The sequence below is a fragment of the Galeopterus variegatus genome, unplaced genomic scaffold (genome assembly GCF_000696425.1).
Source record: "Galeopterus variegatus unplaced genomic scaffold, G_variegatus-3.0.2 Scaffold4319, whole genome shotgun sequence".
In the NCBI taxonomy this organism is placed as follows: domain Eukaryota; kingdom Metazoa; phylum Chordata; class Mammalia; order Dermoptera; family Cynocephalidae; genus Galeopterus; species Galeopterus variegatus.
Genome location: NW_007730430.1, coordinates 16264 through 35917, shown reverse-complemented (window position 1 = coordinate 35917; position 19654 = coordinate 16264). Strand labels below are relative to the sequence as shown.

Sequence of the window (19654 nt, the reverse complement as noted above, 5' to 3'; positions counted from 1 at the left end):
TGAATCTCCTTTTCCTTCGTTCTAAGAATGATGACAAGTCATTAGAGTTTTAAGGAAGAGGATGACACGTTCTGATGGATATTTGGCTGTGTGGTCGGCCACTTTAGGAAGGGATTAGAGGACAAGTTCAGAAGATAATTAAACTTAAGTTTGAGCCATTGGCCTGGGAAGAGGCTTCTTTCTTAGGGAGTGGACCCAACCAGGAGCTCTGAGCCGCGCGTCCAGGGTAACTAGGCGGTTGCTATGGAGGGGCCGCTTGGCGGTTGCTAGGGCGGGAGCGGGCGGGGGCTCGACGCAGGGCGGTGTCTAAGCGGCCCGGTCGGGGGCGGAGCCAGGGGTGTGGCGGCGCGCGCCGCGCGCTCTCAGGAAGTCGCGCGGGGCAAGGTAGTGGCGCGAGCGGAAGTGACGTCGTCCTTGCACACGTGGTCCGGCGTGGTTCACGCGGGTCTCCTTCGCTGGCCCTGGGGAGTTCGCGGAGCCGGGGGTGTGGCGGCGCGCGCCGCGCGCTCTCAGGAAGTCGCGCGGGGCAAGGTAGTGGCGCGAGCGGAAGTGACGTCGTCCTTGCACACGTGGTCCGGCGTGGTTCACGCGGGTCTCCTTCGCTGGCCCTGGGGAGTTCTGAGGTGGTTTACGTGAAGTTAGCCAGACCTATACCTCTGGTGCTCATCCCACCGGCGAGATGGTGAAGCCCAAGTACAAAGGACGGAGCACCATCAACCCTTCCAAGGCCAGCACAAACCCGGGTACAGGCGGCGGGGCTCGTCGAGAGTGGAACTTGGAGGAAGCGTAGGGGAGGGCTCCGAGGAGGCTGAGGGGGAGGAGGGGCACTTGGGTGGCATTGCTTGGAGTGACTTCGAGTGGAGTGGCTATCGAAGGGAGAAAGAAAGCCACATTGGCGGTGGTGTCTTCACTCGGGGGCATTGAGGAGGACTGACATCTTATCTTGCTTGCCTGATAGGCCAAGATGTAGTCACCTGGGCTAAATTCGGAGAAAGTGAACATTGAGCTCAGGCAGCCTTGGGTCATCTCCAGTTGTGAGATGCAGAGAAAGTCAGATCAAAAGTAGTGTGATAGAGCCAGTGTGCCTTTTACATTTACATTAGAGAGAATGAAGGACAAATAAACAAAGTAGTACTGGCCTAACTTCTTATTTTGGGAGCCCTTCTAATAACCTGTCTGCTCCAAAAGTGATATAGTAGAAAACAGGCTGAAATCACAGGACTGGTGGCAAACAATCACACTTGTCTGCCACCTTAGCTTTGACCATTTAAATGAGAAAGGGATTGTATTGTAGATTCCCTTGGAATCATCCCATCCAGTAAAGTGCATAGAAAACCCTGCAGATAAATAAATATGATTATTTGAATAAAGATGTTTTTGGAGATGTGCGTAAGTTCTGGCAAGGGTCCACCTACAGGTTGAACAAGATAGCCTTGGAAGAGTCCCATTCGGATTTAGTTAATCAAGCTTTGTTTTTAAATATGGTTTAGAGTTTTGGATGACTTTAATGCAGGTCGAATGCTTTCCCTGGATTGATGATAAATTATTCAGTTTGTGTAGATTGGGATATCAGAATGTTAGGCCTGAAAAATCCCTTAGAGGTCATGACTTTGTAGGTGAAGAGACTGAACCAAAATAGGGGAAGTGGCTTATCATAGTTGTCACAGTTAGTGAGTAGCACAGCCAACAGTCCTGTGATTTCAGCCTTTTTTCTACTACATCATTTTTGGAGCAGACGGGTGATTTGAAGGGCTCCCAAAATGAGAAGCTAGGCTACTATTACTTTGCTTATTTGTCCTTCATTCTCTCTGAGAAGCAAGGCAAGAATTGCTACCTGTTTTGCTGGAAATTAAAAACTGGCACATTAAGAATACTTATATATCAAAATTATAGTCTCCATCATGCTATGCATGTAGTAGGCCCTAGATATTGGTTAAAGTGAAACAGGTAGATGTCTTAGTAGTTAAGAGCACAGATGGTGATCAGATGCTTGTATTCAAATTCTGGCTCTACCATTGGTAGCTGTGTGACCTTGGGCAAGGTGTCTGACCATTGTGCCTCAGTTTCTTAGTCTGCAGCGTGAGGATAATGTGTTTCTCTTTGTAGGATTATTGTATGGATTAAACGAGATGTTGCCTATAATGTGGATAGTACAATACCATAATTAGTGCTCAAAAAATTTAGCTATTATGGGCCGGCCCGGTGGCGCACTGGATAGTGCGCTGCTTGGGAAGTGCGGCGGCGCTCCCACCCGAGGGTTCGGATCCCACATACAGACCGGTTCCCGCTCACTGGCTGAGCGAGGTGCGGGAGTAACACCAAGGGTTGCAATCCCATTGCCGGTCCCCGGTCGGTACGGGTGCAACACTGAGGGTTGCGATCCGTTGCCGGACACGGAAAAAGACAAAAAGTCAAAAAAAAAAAAAAAAATTTAGCTATTATGGGCCGGCCCGGTGGCGCACTGGATAGTGCGCTGCTTGGGAAGTGCGGCGGCGCTCCCACCCGAGGGTTCGGATCCCACATACAGACCGGTTCCCGCTCACTGGCTGAGCGAGGTGCGGGAGTAACACCAAGGGTTGCAATCCCATTGCCGGTCCCCGGTCGGTACGGGTGCAACACTGAGGGTTGCGATCCGTTGCCGGACACGGAAAAAGACAAAAAGTCAAAAAAAAAAAAAAAAAAAATTAGCTATTATTATTGTCAAACACAGTCCTATTGAAGATCAAAGATTGGGTCAACTTTGTCATACCATGTAGCTTCAAGTAATAATTTTATTGAAGAAACATACAGAGAAAGTAGAGATTTTGTGGTGAGGCAGCAGCTTGCCTAGTTTGAGTGAACTACTGGGTGCATTTTAAGCAATGGCCATACTTAATACTTGTTAGTTATCAAGTAGTGTGCTTTCTACTTCTGTCTTTCCTAGATCGAGTACAGGGAGCAGGAGGCCAAAACATGAGGGACCGGGCCACAATCAGGCGCCTGAATATGTATAGGCAAAAGGAACGCAGGTGAGCACTGGGCACTGTCGTTCTTTCCCTTTCCTTCATGCCCTTGACTTGTAGCTGAGGCTTATTAAGTCCACCCCCACTTTCTCCAAATAGAAATAGTATATTTTCAAATATAATTTTATATGAGTGTTGTAATGAAAAATTGTTGATTTTTGGTTAAGGGCATGAGTAGTGGGTGGTGAAATAGTGATTGTTTCACAATACTCCGCAACAAGTAGAATTCTTTTTCCTCACAGCCCCAGCTTCCATGAATGGCACATTAAATCTCAGAGTTAAATATGAGGGTACTTCAAAAAGTTCATGAAAAGAGTCATATTATGTTTTAATTCTGTTTTTCCACAAACTTTTTGAAGTACCCTGTAGTGATGAAAGCTTCCAGAAAACTTTTTCAATGCCAAACTTTAGATCACAACATTGTGGCACTTGGAAACTCATCACAACTCTGAGTTCTGCTGAGGCAGCCTCTCCCACAGGGACTCGCTGAGTGTGGCATTTTGTTAGCTGGTCTTGATTTGTTTAGTAATTAGATTCTTCATCTGTTCTAAAAGATGTGTCTAAAACACAAACGTCAATGAACTTAATTTGCCTTAGTCACCTACTTTGCAGCTTGTTTTAGGATTTTGAGTTCCAGCATAAATCACCCTCTACTTAAAATTCATTTAAACCAGGCTTCAAATAATTACCCAAAAACTCAAGTATGTGATTTTTTTTTTAAAAAAAGCAAACAGTAAACAGATTTTTAAACATCAGCGTTATTTGTTATTCATTTAGTAGAAATCATTACGTGCTCTGTTGCAAGAGATTAAATGGCTTTTGGGCAATCTGTTTCAAATATAGAAGCACTTTTGTTTACTGAAATCTGTATTTCATGATCATTTAAAACCAAAATAAAAAGTCCTTTTGATGGATATTCTGTAAACCAGACTTTGCTGTTGCCTTTCTTCTTTTGTTAACCAAAATCTGTTATTTCCTCAATTTAGGAACAGTCGTGGTAAAGTGATTAAACCCCTGCAATATCAGTCAACGGTGGCTTCTGGCACAGTGGCAAGAGTAGAGCCAAATATTAAATGGTTTGGTGAGTATTGTCCCCTTTTTCTTTGCTCTACAAAATGTATGCTGTATGGAAAAGGCTAGAATATTTAAAATGTCTAAAAGGCAGGAGTTTTTGGTGAGTGGAACTGTCAAGGGTTACATGAGAAAGAGATAAGAAGTGCCTGCAGTGGAAAAATTGCTGAGAAAAGTAGTGATGGTGGATTTCATAAATAACTTCTTTTTGAAAGAGAGCTCATTGTTGTTAATTGTAAGTGAATCCTCTTAAGCAGATAAGACCATCCTTAATGACTAGCATTCACAGACCTTGGAACTCTCATCTCTTTATTCTGGGTTGCCTGGGGGGATTACTGTTTGAGAGGTGGCCTTGCAGCTGTTTTTGTGCTCTTTGCCTGCAGGATAAGTGCATTAGCCTGAAGTTCCTCAGAAACACTTTTTCTTAATGTTGTTGTATTTGAACTGGAGTGACAGTTGAAGGATCTCATTGTTGGTCCTTCTAGGAGTGAATAGGGTATCTCCAGTCACACACGGATGAGGGCTTCTTTCTTTGGAAACCCCCCCCCTTCATTTCAGTCTCGACCTTCAACCTTTGCCACTGGTAGATGTGAGGGTGCTTCACATGGTCGGATGCCATTATTTGCCTGGTGTTTGACCTCTGTGCTTGGGGCACATGGCAACTACCTTTAAATATCTTTTATACCTCTTGATAGGATATCGCCTAAGAACCTGCACCACAGAAAAATGTCAAAGAAATCTCTGTAGAGAGGCATTTAGCATGATGGCTTGATACTGTGACTCTAGATCCAGACTGCATGGGTTTGAATTCTTGTTCTGCCATTTAGTTTTGCCATTTGGCAAGTTATTAAGTCTGTCTATTCATCAATTTCCTCATCTCTAAAGTGAAAATAAAAATGGTATCTATCTCACAGGACTGTTGTGGTAATTAGATGAGTAAATACATGTAAAGTGCTTAGAATAGTGCCTAACAAATGGTATGATATAAGCATTAACTGCTATCATCATCACAAATTTGACATTTTGCATTTGTGTTGCAACATGCTGTTTAATTGAACGCTTCCCTCAGGATCTCTTACTTGCAAGGTGTTCTCCAGGTAATGTTGTAGGGCTTTATTTTGTTCTCTTGCATGGATTTATTGGTTAATTTAATAATCCTTTCAAACCCTCACAACCCTAAAAATTGTAGTTATGACTCTCGAATTTCTGTGCTTCAGGATTCTTTGTGTATACTCACTGATCAGCCATGATTGACTCCAAATTTCTTTGCCAGATCTAGCAGGAGGTAGGACATTTGTCAGATCTCAGTTCCATTCAGTGATGTTTATTTTTCAGTTTCATCCAGTCAGGAAATTGGGTTTGGAAAGCTATTGAAACCCTTCATGTGTCTGGTTGGTGGATTAGTTCATAGCATATGAGTGCAGGAGAGGCAGTTTTTTTTTTTTTTTTTTAAAGATGACCGGTAAGGGGATCTTAACTCTTGACTTGGTGTTGTCAGGACCACGCTCACCCAGTGAGCAAACCGGCCAACCTTATATAGGATCCGAACCCGCGGCCTTGGTGTTGTCAGCACCGCACTCTCCCGAGTGAGCCACGGGGCCGGCCCCAAAGGAGAGGCAGTTTTTTTTTTTTTTTTTAAAGATGACCGGTAAGGGGATCTTAACTCTTGACTTGGTGTTGTCAGGACCACGCTCACCCAGTGAGCAAACCGGCCAACCTTATATAGGATCCGAACCCGCGGCCTTGGTGTTGTCAGCACCGCACTCTCCCGAGTGAGCCACGGGGCCGGCCCCAAAGGAGAGGCAGTTTTTTGTTTTTCCTATTTTAAGTTTGAAAACGGCTACAAGGGATGGATGTGTCAGGTGCTTGGGTGAGTGAGGGTAATTTCAAATCTTGCCTTTCACTGTGTCCGTGGGAAGGTTGATGCAGAAGTAAAACCGAGTTATTTATTAAATGGCAACATTCTTTATTTGTAAAACAGGAAACACACGTGTGATTAAGCAGTCATCATTACAAAAATTTCAAGAAGAAATGGATACAGTTATGAAGGATTCATACAAAGTTGTCATGAAGCAAAGCAAGTTACCAATGTCTCTTCTCCATGATCGAATCCGGCCTCATGTAAGATGTAGGATATCTCTGGTGATGGAATTTCTTGGGCAAACTCCATACAGATCACTCTCTAACATATTTGTCTTTTGTTTTTCCTTATGTAGCAGTGGCTTTAAGTCAGCAGCAATGAACTTTCTGAGACTGCTCTTTTCACCTTTGTTAGGGGTCTCATCTTTAGTACAAATCATGTTTTGTCATAGAGGTGCAGTAGCATAAGCTCAAGTTTTGGAGTGAAACCTGAATTTTAACCTTTGCTTTACGCCCTCAGTTAGGTTTCTCCATAAGCTTTAACTTCTCTCCCTTTAAAGATAACCCACCTCCTTGGGGGATTGGATACAGATGAAACGTCTGTAAAACACTTGGCCTGTAGTGAGCACATAGCTAATAAGAGCTAACTAGATACCAGCTATTAATTAGTAATATTGTTTTTGATTATTTATTTATTTTGGTAGGCAAACTTGTTATAGGTGGTAATTCCATCAAACTTTGGGGAAACGTAGAATTAGGATTGAGTTGGTAGGAGAACTTTGATGTTTGGTACTTCCAGCTTTTGTGAGATCCTTGGAGTTTCTATTCAACTAAAGGAAAGGGTGTTGATTGCTGAAGTTTGAAGTACAGTCAGGATTCAGTCTGGCTTGAGTGGAATGGGTTTCACATGGAACAAAGAAATGGCCTAATGTTTGCCTGCACGTTTTTATTTGCATTGAATAATAATTCCCAGAAATGTAGCCAATACATAAGCTTTAGTTCTAGTATAAGGAGGGGAGAAAAACATTGACATGCATACATGGATTAAACAGTTCAAAGAAAAGTGTTTACTTGCAGAACAAAATAAAAACCACAGCTGGTTATTGCCTCAGGTTTTGTCAATTATGTTTGTTTTATAATGGACTAAAAGAATGGCACCTATTAGTGGAGTGACTGTTTTCTTTCAGGAAAACACATGAGTGTAATTCATGAACCACAGACAAGTTGCTCATTTCCCTTGTTCTCTTTGTCTGTTCTCCCTAAAGCCATCTTTCAGACAACTATTGAATCCTGTTTATGGGAAGAAAAGAGAGGTTCTATTATGGATTTGTTTCTTTGTTACCCATTCCAGATGCTTGGTGCTTCTAAAATTCAGTGTTTAAATATCTGTTACATAGGATGAAGGATGTGCAGTTGCAGCAGTCAGCTTCTATTTTGATACAGGAGGGTACTCAGAGTAATTGATGAGTTTTCTGCTTTGACATTGAAAAACCTTACCTATTTTATTTCAGTGTGATATTTATTACTTATAAAATCCAATTCTGAGATTGTTTTGCACAGTGGAGTCAAATCAGATATGCTTTTAACTTTTGCACATTTGGCTATATGTATATTAGAATCACTACATTTCTGTAGCAAAACAGTAAAAATAGGCCGGCCTGTGGCTCACTCGGTAGAGTGCGGTGCTGATAACACCAAGGCCACGGGTTCGGATCCTATATAGGGATGGCCGGTTTGCTCACTAGCTGAGCGTGGTGCTGACAACACCAAGCCAAGGGTTGAGATCCCCTTACCGGTCATTCTTTAAAAAAAAAAAAAAAAACAGTAAAAATACCGTAACTTATTTTGCATATGTACTTTATTTTATTGTTTTGGGGTTTTTTGTTTGTTGTTTCAGCATATGTACTTTACTATATACTGCATATTACTGCATTACACTTATTAACGTGTAGGTTTCTAGACATAAAACCATGTATACTGTACTTTAAGAGATTTTAAAGGATAATTTTGTTCACACTTGATTTTCCCCAGTGACATTAGAACCTAGTTCCCATGTAAAATGTGATTGTTTTGCTTGGGGATATTCTCTGATGGAGGGTCGTAAGTAAAACTAAACTAATAGACGGGTTAAAGAACCTAAGAAAATAATAGCTTAAGGATCTTTAGAAGGTGGAAGGGTGATCTGTTAAAGTTCATGAGCCATGGGGTTGCTCTGTCATCCAGAGATTAGTAGCTGATGCTTATGGAGGAACTTGCACTTGAGGGGAAAAGGATGATTTTTTTTTTTGAGGATATTTTCTGCCGGCTGTTAATACTCTGTTATGTGATAGATCCTAACTCAAACTTTGACTTTTATCCTGCTTCAAAAATTCCTATGCCTGTTACTCCTTTACAGGCACATCAAGTTCTAGTTAGTATCAGGTTTCTTTTATCACATCTAAACTATTATTTTGGACTTTTGCTAGATGTTTTTCATTTGAAGACTTTCCATGTGTATTTAATAAAAACGTTACCTAAATTAGGGAAAATGTTATCTGAAACTAAAATGCGTCTTACAAAACAAGCAATTCCTTTTAGCCATGAAAGAAATTAACTTCCAAGAAAAAGTTGGCATTTACAGTTGGTTTAAAAAAAAACACAAATTTGAGTATGATTGTCCTTGACAAAATCTGTGAATTTGGCGAATTTTATGGACTTGTTTGAAATCTCAAAAAAATGGTCAGAAAAGATAAGTTAATTTTCATCATTGTAGCCTTAATTACATGTGACTAAAGTTTATGATAAATGAAATAAAGCAGAATTTTTGGCAGGTCTTACACAATTATTCATATTTGCTATGATTATTTGTATTACTTTTGGATTTCTCCAAGGAAGCTTAAGAACTTCAGAACAGGGAACAAGTGCTTGTGCTATTTAAATAAGCATTTCTGATTTGAACCCAGACTGCATCCATGTTCTTGTAGATTTTGGTATGGGTTGAACTTTGAAAAAATAAAAGTAGAAAGCCTTTCTGAGACTTTTTATAGGTTTTTAGCTTTTTGTAGGTTTTTAGCTTCTTGCTTTTTTCAGCGCTTTACTTAGTTTAACCTGTGATTAATTCTCCTTTCTCTTTAGAACTCCAAGGTGCACATTCTTGATACTGAAAGTTTTGAAACTACGTTTGGCCCCAAGTCGCAGAGGAAGCGACCAAACTTATTTGCAAGTGATATGCAGTCTCTTATAGAAACTGCTGAAATGTCCACTGAGAGCTATGACCAGGGCAAGGATCGTGATTTGGTAATTGAAGACACTGGTGTGAGGTACAGTTTTGAAGTTCATGCATTTCTCATCATTTGCTCTTCTTCAACAAAACATTTTCTTTAAGCTTATTTTGCCTAGTGAAAGTCGGTGATTTAAGTCATAGATGGAGAGTTACCCTCGTCCCTGAAACATTGGTGAAGTGGGGCCAGACTGAAAATAATTTAAGGTGGCTTCGTCACCACAGGTCTGTCTTCATCCCCAAAATAAGAATAAATGTTTCTTCATTATAATAGCAGCATATCCTGTCATGGACAAATTAGAAAATATAGTCAAGTTGGAAAAATGCAACAAAAAGAGAATAAGAACTCATAGTCCCATTACCTGTGTTAAGTATTGTTAATACTTCAGTGAATATCAGGCCTTCCTTAACCCCCTGGACCACTAGGGAATTCACGGATGGCCTTTGAGGTTTCTGTGACCTTCTGACAATAATATGGAAAATCTGTGAACATGCGTAAAGGTGGTGGGGTTTTGTTGTTTTTATTTTTGTGTTGTATTGTTTTGTTTTGGGGAGGAGAGAGGAAGGATTCATAACTTTCATCATATTCTCATAGGCATCTATACCCAAAAGAAGGTTAAGAATCAGCCATTGATATATATCCTTCTAGATCTTACTTTTTGCAGCTGGCTGGTAAAGGGATCTCAACCCTTGACCTTGGGGTTATGAGCACCACACTGTAACCAAGTGAACTATCTAGCCAGCCTACACTCATTTTTTATTTATAAGTGTAATATCTTAAGATTATTTTAACTTGCCTTTTATTTTAATATATATTCATAAATTATTAAGAATATATTTTGATGTAGGTACGTAATCAACAGCAATATAAAGTTTATTGTCAGAGTAGTATTTTGTTGTGGCCAGTCCTATAGTTGGATGTTTATGCTGCTTATAGATTTTCCCTGTGGTAAACAACATGAGAGTGAAACATAAGTGTGACTAAATCATGCTCCTCCTTAATTATTCCCCAAAGATGAATTCTTATAGGACAAATTTTGATATTAAAGAGTATGCATGCTTTTTGAGAGGCAGCTGCCTCATTGCCCCCTGGAAAGGCTTTACCAATCTAGCTTCCCTTGGGCAGTGCTGGAGAGCTCCCATTCTCCTGCACTGTCTTTTATTTATTTATTTATTTTTAAGAGATGACCGGTAAGGGGATCTCAACCCTTGGCTTGGTGGTGTCAGCACCACGCTCAGCCAGTGAGCCAACCGGCCATCCCTATATAGGATCTGAACCCGTGGCCTTCATGTTATCAGCACCGCACTCTCCCGAGTGAGCCATGGGCCGGCCCTCTGCACTGTCTTTTATTTATTTATTTTTTTTTGAAAGATGACCGGTAAGGGGATCTTAACCCTTGACTTGGTGTTGTCAGCACCACGCTCAGCCAGTGAGCGAACCGGCCATCCCTATGTGGGATCCGAACCCGGGGCCTTGGTGTTATCAGCACCGCACTCTCCTGAGTGAGCCACGGGCCGGCCCAGCACTGTCTTTTAAATGAAATGGAGGTTTCTCCATCTTAGTGAAGAGGCATGGTCCATTGACTGCAGCTGTCCTCATTGCTGTTGTCAGCCCATCTCAAGTTTTGGGCCTCCTGGAGATAATGTCAAGTCATTTGAGACCAAGCAAAAAGAAGTAGTGACTTAATTTATTCTTAGAATTATGTGAAATTTCTAATTGGCTGTGTATTTTTCTGCTGACTTGAATTTTTTTCTACCCCAAAAGGTGCAATGGGTAATAGAGGAAAGACAAAACTATTTTGTTTCATTTTCCTTGGGTAAATGTCTTTTAGTCTAGTAAAGAAACAGATTCTCAGCTTATCAGAAAAATATCACTTACTTTTCATGGAAGCTATGGAGTATAGATTGTGGTTCAGGTCCTGCCAATTCCATCTTATAGTTCTCTGTGACATATTGCTTGGTTACAGTCATGCTTTTCCTTTTAGTTTAATTTTTTTGTTGTGGTAAATATACACAAAATAAAATTTACCTTTTTAGCCATTTTTAATTATATAATTCAGTGACATTAAGTACATTCACATTGTTGTACATCCATCTCAAGAACTTTTTTTGTCAGCCTAAACTGAAATTCTATACCCATTTAACACTAACTCCCCATTTTCCCATCCCCCAGCCCCTGGTAACCACCATTCTACTTTCTGTCTCTTGTTAAGTTTGACTAGTTTAGGTACCTCATATAGGTGGAGTCATACAATATTTATCCTTTTGTGTCTGGCTTATTTCACGTAGCTTAATGTGTTCAAGGTTCATGCATGTTGTAGCATGTGTTAGAATTTCCTTCCTTTTAATGTCTGAATATTCATTGTATGTATATACCACACTGTGTGTATCCATTCATCTGTTGATGGACATTTGGGTAGAGTCACTTTTTAAATTCAGTTTGTTTTCAGTCCATCTTCAGCTGGTTTTGATACCCGTTCCTGTGGTATGTTGACTTTTCCCTAAAGCATCCTTTAATCTTGGTAGTATTTCAGTTGCTCATTTTAGGTGCTTTCTTATTTAGAAATGAAGCCCAAGAAGAGATATATAAAAAGGGACAGTCCAAAAGGATATGGGGTGAGCTCTACAAGGTAAGACTTTTAAACTCTCTCATTGAGTGGTTCCTTTGCCTTCTAGGATCTTATTTGAGAAAACTGATTTTGATATATTGATAAAGTACCAACTCTGTTGCCCATTTCATCCTCTTTCCCTCACAAAGAAACTAGGATGGATGTAGCTTTGCACATGCTACTCTTGTTCTAGGTAACTACGTTCTTTAAATTCCTCATATAAGAGTAACAACTACCTTATATACACTCATCTATCACCTGTCAATATTTCTTTACATTACATGGCTAAAATGATATTCCTGTTTAGGTTTATCATACATGGTTAGAGGCACATGAGAAATTTTAAGCTATTTAGTCCACCTGTTTCATTTTACAGATGAAAACACCTTTAGAAAGATTTAATACAAGGGTACTATAAAAAGGTAATGGAAAGATCCATATTACCCTTTAATTCCATGCTTCCACAAGCTTTTTGAAGTATCTTCATACCTTACCAAGCTCACCCAGCTCATTAGTGGAAGAGGATTTGTATATCCTGATTCCTCATCCAATGCTCTTTAACTGGCTGAGTTTTATGTCCATGCACTATAATATTCTTGGAAAGAAAGACCTTCAAGCATAGTCACATAATTAAACAGTAACATAGTAGAAAACTTGTACTATGAAGGCAAACTAAATTTTTTAGTTTTATGTAAAATACACACAACTTATAACAGTAGGAACTTATAGAAGTCTGAGAAGTAAATATTCAGTTCAATACTCCATAGTAGTTATGAAATAAGATGAGTTTTATCTAAGCTAGTTTTCATGTTTGAAATTTTACAAGTTTAGGGCTGGCTGTTTGGCTCAGTTGGTTAGAGCACAGTACTGATAACACCAAGGTCCGGGGTTCCATCCCTGTACCAGCCAGCTGCCGAACAAACAAATAAAGACAAAACAAAAAGAAATTTGACAAGTTTCAAATACCCACACGATGAAAAAACTTCAGTTCTGATCACTGGGCGTTGAGATTGGCCACAGCCTATTCTCCTCACAAGAGTGTTTTGAAGTTGTCTCTAAATATTTTATCTTCTCCAGATTTCCTTAATGTCATCCCTTTTGTACTGTAGCAAACCATTTTTGCCTCTTTGAATTTGCAGGTGATAGATTCATCAGATGTTGTAGTTCAAGTTCTTGATGCCAGAGATCCAATGGGTACTCGTTCTCCTCACATCGAGGCTTACTTGAAAAAGGAAAAACCCTGGAAACATCTCATTTTTGTACTTAACAAATGTGACCTTGTTCCAACCTGGGCAACAGTAAGTACACCTACTAATCCAAAACAGACTGTCGAGGCCACTCAGTTCGTGTAGACTTTTGAGTTATGTGTTAATAAGTTAGTTTTATGGTTTTTAGGATTTGAGACATCAGTTAAAGTGTTGAGGTTGTTTGTAGTTATTGGAGTGTTCTCATTGGGAAAAAAACTAAGATGAGCCTCACTGATGATGGCAAAGGCACCTTTTGTTGTCTGGCGATTTGTAATGGGGCAGCTGCAGTGCCTGCACAGGTTGAACAATTGCGTGCCTCTTTGAGGGAGACAGCCGCTGCAGCTGCCAGCCTACTTCATGTTCGGTTCCATTAATTGCATTTAGTAGCAATGAAGGCATTTTTGGAATACTGTTTTACATTTATAAGAAAAAACACAAAGCATGAGCCGTCATAAAAACATTTTGGAGAATTATAGCTAACATTTTTCTTAGTCAGCAGTGTATTTGAAACATAGTCCTGTAATTCAAGTTCTGATTCTTTCACGTATTGTAAATAAACAAGCTACAATTTGCCAGCATGTTTTCTTCTCTCCCTTTAGAAGCGATGGGTTGCTGTCCTCTCCCAGGACTATCCAACACTTGCTTTCCATGCAAGTCTTACTAACCCCTTTGGCAAAGGAGCATTTATCCAGCTTCTGCGGCAGTTTGGAAAGGTATTGAGATCTGATCTGTTTCCCCTGGAGATGTGTAGCTGTGAGTTTGTGTAAGAATATCCCTTGACATAGAGTATCAGGAAGTTACCCGCTTCACCTCCCACATCTTGGTGTGTGTTCTAGAGATGTAAGAACTCCTAGAGCCTAAGGATTATAAGGGATTCTGAAAAGTTTTCTCACTCAACCTTCGCCCCCATCTCTGACGAATATTGTTTTCCTTTCTGCCATGGCCCTGGCACCTGACGGTCCAGCATCTGCTTCAGGGCAGACCCCTCCCCACACTCTGTTCTCCACCTTGAGCTTTCAAGGCCTGCCCTGCTTTCTCTGCCCTTGGGGCTTGTGCAGTTTCTATCCCCTCAGCTTGGAAAGGGAGGGCCCTGCCAAAACTCAAGCTTCAGATCCCTGGTCGGATGTATCCCTGGTGGGATGTCAGTTCCTCAGGGAAGCCCTGAAACCAGGTTACCTTATCAGATGTTCTGAACCTTCATGCTCTGTACCTATAATTTTGTACTTGTGTATTTGATTAATTCTACTTGACTTCTAACAAAAGGCACGTCTCCTGTCCCCCACTCCCCACTTCCCAGAAGCGCTTCAACTACTAGCTCTTGTTTCTGTTATTTTCGTCCTGGTCCCCTCACCCTACTGTTTTAGATGCTTATTAATTTCCTCCTATGGAAAATGAGAATTAGGTTTCTTTTAGCCATCCACTCTCCACACGTACTTTCGTACTTTCCATCTCTCGACTTTTCCTGTATTCTTAGACAACAGTATTGGGTTATATAATATTCGTTGAGTGTTTACATCATTGCAACTGTGTAAAATATTAGTTGCATCCAATCCACAAAGTGTGCTATTATTATAACTCCTTTCTGATAGAAGCTTTTATTTTCTCTAATAACTTGCTCTGTTTTATTTGTTTCTGTCACTAACGTGCCACCAGTTTCTCTGGTAGAGTTGGAACTTTGAGAACATTCAGGCACGACAGGTCCAGTCAGGACTGGCCGCTCTCCAGGCCTGCTACAAAATCTTCTTTCTGGGATTTCCTTTCACCGTTGTCCTCAGAATTTCCATGACTTTTCTGTATTGTATCCCTTTTCTTCTTTTCTGGTTTACTTCCTCCTTTTGATGGAACATGTTTTCCAAGAGTTCCCTGAGAAGAGGTGCTTACAAGAAACATTTTTTTGAGATGCCTTGCACTCTGAAAATATCTTTATTCTATCCTCACACTGTTTCTCCTCAGAATGTTGAAGGCACCGCTGCACTGGCTTCTGGCTTCTGATGTTCCTGTTGAGAAATTAGAGGCCATTCTGACTCCTAACCCTTTGTGGCTGTGATCTTTTATTAAAAATTGCTGTTGCTCTAAAATTTCCCGGAGATGTACCTTAAGGTGGGTCTTTTATTGGTCAGTGAGCTAGACATTCAATAGGACCATTTTGTCCTGATGTTCTCTTATGTTATTTCTCTGAAATTTCATTTTCCTCTACCATCATCTGTATTATTATCTAGGAATTTGGTTTTACCCCCTGGTCTAATTCTTGAGTTTCTTATCTTTTCTTTATTTCAGTACATACAAGTGTACTTCAGAAAGTTCATGGAATAGTAGAATTAAAAGATAATACGAAGAGCTGGCCAGTTTGCTCAGTTAGTTAGAGTGCAGCCTTATAACCTCAAGGTGACAGGTTCAGATCCCCATACTGACCAGCCACAAAAAAAAAAATAAAAGATAATGCTAATCTGTCCATGAGCTTTTTGAAGACTCCTCATATATGATATTTTGTTCTGTTTTCTGGGCAGGTTCCTTGACTTGCTCATCCAGCTGTTGTATCACAGAATTTATTTTCTCACTCGGTAGAGTGCGGTGCTGATAACACCAAGGCCACGGGTTCGGATCCTATATAGGGATGGCCGGTTTGCTCACTGGCTGAGCGTGGTGCTGACAACACCAAGCCAAGGGTTGAGATCCCCTTACCGGTCATCTTTATATAAAAAAAAAAAAAAAAAAATTGCTGTTGCTCTAAAATTTCCCGGAGATGTACCTTAAGGTGGGTCTTTTATTGGTCAGTGAGCTAGACATTCAATAGGACCATTTTGTCCTGATGTTCTCTTATGTTATTTCTCTGAAATTTCATTTTCCTCTACCATCATCTGTATTATTATCTAGGAATTTGGTTTTACCCCCTGGTCTAATTCTTGAGTTTCTTATCTTTTCTTTATTTCAGTACATACAAGTGTACTTCAGAAAGTTCATGGAATAATAGAATTAAAAGATAATACGAAGAGCTGGCCAGTTTGCTCAGTTAGTTAGAGTGCAGCCTTATAACCTCAAGGTGACAGGTTCAGATCCCCATACTGACTAGCCACAAAAAAAAAAATAAAAGATAATGCTAATCTGTCCATGAGCTTTTTGAAGACTCCTCATATATGATATTTTGTTCTGTTTTCTGGGCAGGTTCCTTGACTTGCTCATCCAGCTGTTGTATCACAGAATTTATTTTGCCTGTCACTTTAAATTTTTAATTTCTGAGAGCTCTTGTTTAATTCTGATTTGCCTACCCCCATTTACATCTTGTTTCTCTGTCTATCTGAGAATGTGAAATAACAGTGTGTTTTGAAAATCTCCTCTCTTCCTCCATAGACTCTCTTACCTCTAAGTTTGTTTTTCTGTCTTCTAGAGTCACACTTCAAATGTCTGGTTATTATTCTTAGCTCTCCATTCATTTTTAAGAGTAAGGCACTAAAAAGCTGATGTAATTCTTTTTTTTTTTTTTTTTTGCCTTGTATAGGCTAATTGACTGATAGACTTCACTGTAGGGTGATTGGATAGGGACCCAGTAGTTTGTTCTAGGACACTCTGTAGGTGTCAGTGTCTATAAGTCTTTTTTCTTGGGTTTGTGAATTTCCCCAGCACAGAGTCTTCGAGTCTCCTGCTCTGGAGGTGTATAAGCCTGGCTGCCAGGGTTCTGGTAACTCAGTGAGAGTGGGGAGCTGGGTGTCTCACTAGTCAATATTTAGACTTTCAATTAATCAGTCTGGGAACACTTGCCTTTAGCTGCTGTTATTTCTAAATCCCTTTTAGGTTCTGAAGTCCCTTATAAGTCTGAAAATTAAAGGTATTTTCAGACATACAAGAGTTCAACAAAATCATTATTTCCTAAGGCTCTGGGCTTCTGTCAGGGTAGAGAAGTTGTCTGTCCATGATGAGTGAAGGAGGGGGTGGAGACATGTGGCTGTCTTTCTGCCAGACCCCTTTCTTCCAGTCCTGCCCTTAGAGGTATATACTGCCAAGGAGTGCCGCCGCGCTCCCAAGCGGCGCACTGTAGCAGTGCGCCACCGGGCCGGCCCCAGACTGAGAAAATTTTGCCACTGTGTGGCTTTGGCATGATTTGATTAATGCCACTTATATTTAAGTCCGGTTTTTTAATTATTATTATTTTTTAATTTTTATTATTTATTTATTTGTTTGCTTGTTTGTTTATTTAAAAGATGACCGGTAAGGGGATCTTAACCCTTGACTTGGTGTTGTCAGCACCACACTCTCCCAAGTGAGCGAACGGGCCATCCCTATATAGGGATCCAAACCTGTGGCCTTGGTGTTATCAGCACCACACTCTCCCAAGTGAGCCACAGGCCAGCCCCTTATTTAAATCTTGTTTTAAATTGACACTCCAACCTTTTAATTTGGTAAACAAAACTAATCCAAGGATATTTGATGCCCGGGTTAAGAAGGAAAACTCAACCTTAGGGTAGATACTTAAAGTTGGGGTCATATCCTGGAACACAGAGTGTTTGGGAGCAGTGTGGTTCTGCTTTAAAGTCAAAGAGGCCAAACAGTATTAAGCTTCCAAAAGTCCTTTTAAAACTCAGGGGAAAGTTCACTGGGTATTATTGCACAATACTAGATGGAAATCCTGTCTGTTATTTTTAGACTCTTAGCTGGTGGAAACTATAGTTTATACTTAGTGGAAGTGTCTCTCTTGTGCATGGCACAACTAGAGAGAGTTAGTAAACTTAAATCCTCAGCAGGTTGCTTTTCTTTGACTCCCCCCCTCCCACCTCCTTCTAGCTTTGTATATGAGCATCAGGGGTTCATTAAATTAAACTCTTAGTATTTGACCTGGGGATGTCTCTGGCTTTTTTCTGTCTTCAGGTCTGGCAGTATATTACCTTGATGCGTCGGATATTCTTGATTGACTGTCCAGGTGTGGTTTACCCCTCTGAAGACTCGGAGACAGACATTGTGCTAAAAGGCGTTGTAAGTATTTGGTCCTGATAGGCTCTCTGTATGCTTTTTGTGGGGAGTGTACTGTAGGGCACCCTGGATACCTTTGCTTTTTACTGATTCAGAAGGCAGTTTGGGGTCCACTTGTCTGACCAAACTTTAGGAACATGATGCTGAACAGGGCAGCCTCTCCTTTCCACTTAAGCCTATTTGAGGAGTTAGTGGAACCATGGGGATATCTGGTCAATATCATCCCACAAAAGAGTTTTTAGTTTACACACAGAATCCAAAGGGAAGCAGGGCCTGTTTATGTTTAGTGACAATTCATCTTCGTGGGTTTATGGGTTGAGTCATTTTGGAACCCAGTCATTTCCTCACTTGTTTCTGATTGCAACCAAAAACTTTAAATGGTTCCACTTAACCAGGCTTCTGGCTATACATCCTGTGTGCATTCCTCTCCCCCTTTCTTAAACTATTCTTTTTGTGTACTGAGATTGGCAGGCTTTTAACCATTTCTGCAAGTGAGTAACATGAAGCATTCCAAGTTTAAACTGCTTACAGAAGCTGCACAGTTAGTTTGTGGTGAGCTAGGATTAAAGCTGAGTTCTGGGCTCCATGGCTGTGGTCAGCTTTCAGTGGTGCTCTTTGCAGCCGCCCATATCTAGTCACCTCAGAGACAGGCTCTTGCCAGGTTCCACTTGCCTTGTGGTGTTAAAATCTGTTTTCTGGGCTCCATGGCTGTGGTCAGCTTTCAGTGGTGCTCTTTGCAGCCGCCCATATCTAGTTACCTCAGAGACAGGCTCTTGCCAGGTTCCACTTGCCTTGTGGTGTTAAAATCTGTTTTCAAATCGTGTTACAAAGAGCACTTCTCTGCTACCACAATAAAGTTCTGTAAAGCAAGAGATTTTGTATTAATGTCTAGGTCCAAGTTGAAAAAATTAAGTCTCCTGAAGATCACATCAGTGCTGTACTTGAACGAGCAAAGCCAGAATATATCAGCAAGACATACAAGATTGATTCTTGGGAGAATGCTGAGGACTTTCTTGAGAAGCTAGCTTTCCGGACTGGAAAGTTATTAAAGGTAAGCCAGGGTTTGTGAGAACTCAGACTGGCACGTACAGCAGCATGTGTGTATGTGGTGTGGACCTTGTTTTGTATGCATTGTGTGGGCAGTGTGAAACTTAGCAAGTAGGTGGTGATGAACAACTGGGACAACAGAAATGCCCCCAGGGTGGGAGGTGGTTTTATTCTTTGAATTTAATTGGTAGTCTTTCCATGACATTTCAGGGTGGAGAGCCTGATTTGCAGACTGTAGGGAAGATGGTTCTCAATGACTGGCAGAGGGGCCGGATTCCTTTCTTTGTCAAGCCGCCCAATGCAGAGCCGCCTCTAGCCCCCCAGGTAAGAACAGGGTGGACCCACCTTTTGGAAATCATGGTTACTGCCCTAGATGTGGCGTAACTTTTGATTGCCTCCCTTTATGGAGCATCTGTTTTTGGTGGGGGCGGGGGAAGGTGGCTGGCCAGTACAGGAACCCTAGACCTTGATGTTATAACACTGTGCTTTAACCAACTGAGCTAACCGGTCAGCCCCTATGGAGCATCTTTTTCCTTTGTGTTTTTTTTTTTTTTTTTAAAGATGACCGGTAAGGGGATCTTAACCCTTGACTTGGTG

The 19654-nt window shown here is 40.9% G+C and overlaps 1 protein-coding gene across 1 annotated transcript in view; it reads left to right on the top strand.

The window, feature by feature from the left end:
• Nucleotides 1–576: 576 nt before the first annotated feature.
• The window catches only part of GNL2 (guanine nucleotide binding protein-like 2 (nucleolar)), a 26532-nt gene continuing 7454 nt past the window's right edge, over nt 577–19654 (top strand). Inside the window, exons 1-11 of the mRNA XM_008587257.1 lie at nt 577–743; nt 2924–3008; nt 3989–4083; nt 6055–6194; nt 9048–9232; nt 11756–11822; nt 12941–13099; nt 13648–13761; nt 17909–18013; nt 18903–19061; nt 19268–19381. Coding sequence (XP_008585479.1) covers nt 680–743; nt 2924–3008; nt 3989–4083; nt 6055–6194; nt 9048–9232; nt 11756–11822; nt 12941–13099; nt 13648–13761; nt 17909–18013; nt 18903–19061; nt 19268–19381 — 1287 coding nt within the window. The 5' untranslated portion in view covers nt 577–679. The remainder of the gene's footprint in view (nt 744–2923; nt 3009–3988; nt 4084–6054; nt 6195–9047; nt 9233–11755; nt 11823–12940; nt 13100–13647; nt 13762–17908; nt 18014–18902; nt 19062–19267; nt 19382–19654) is intronic.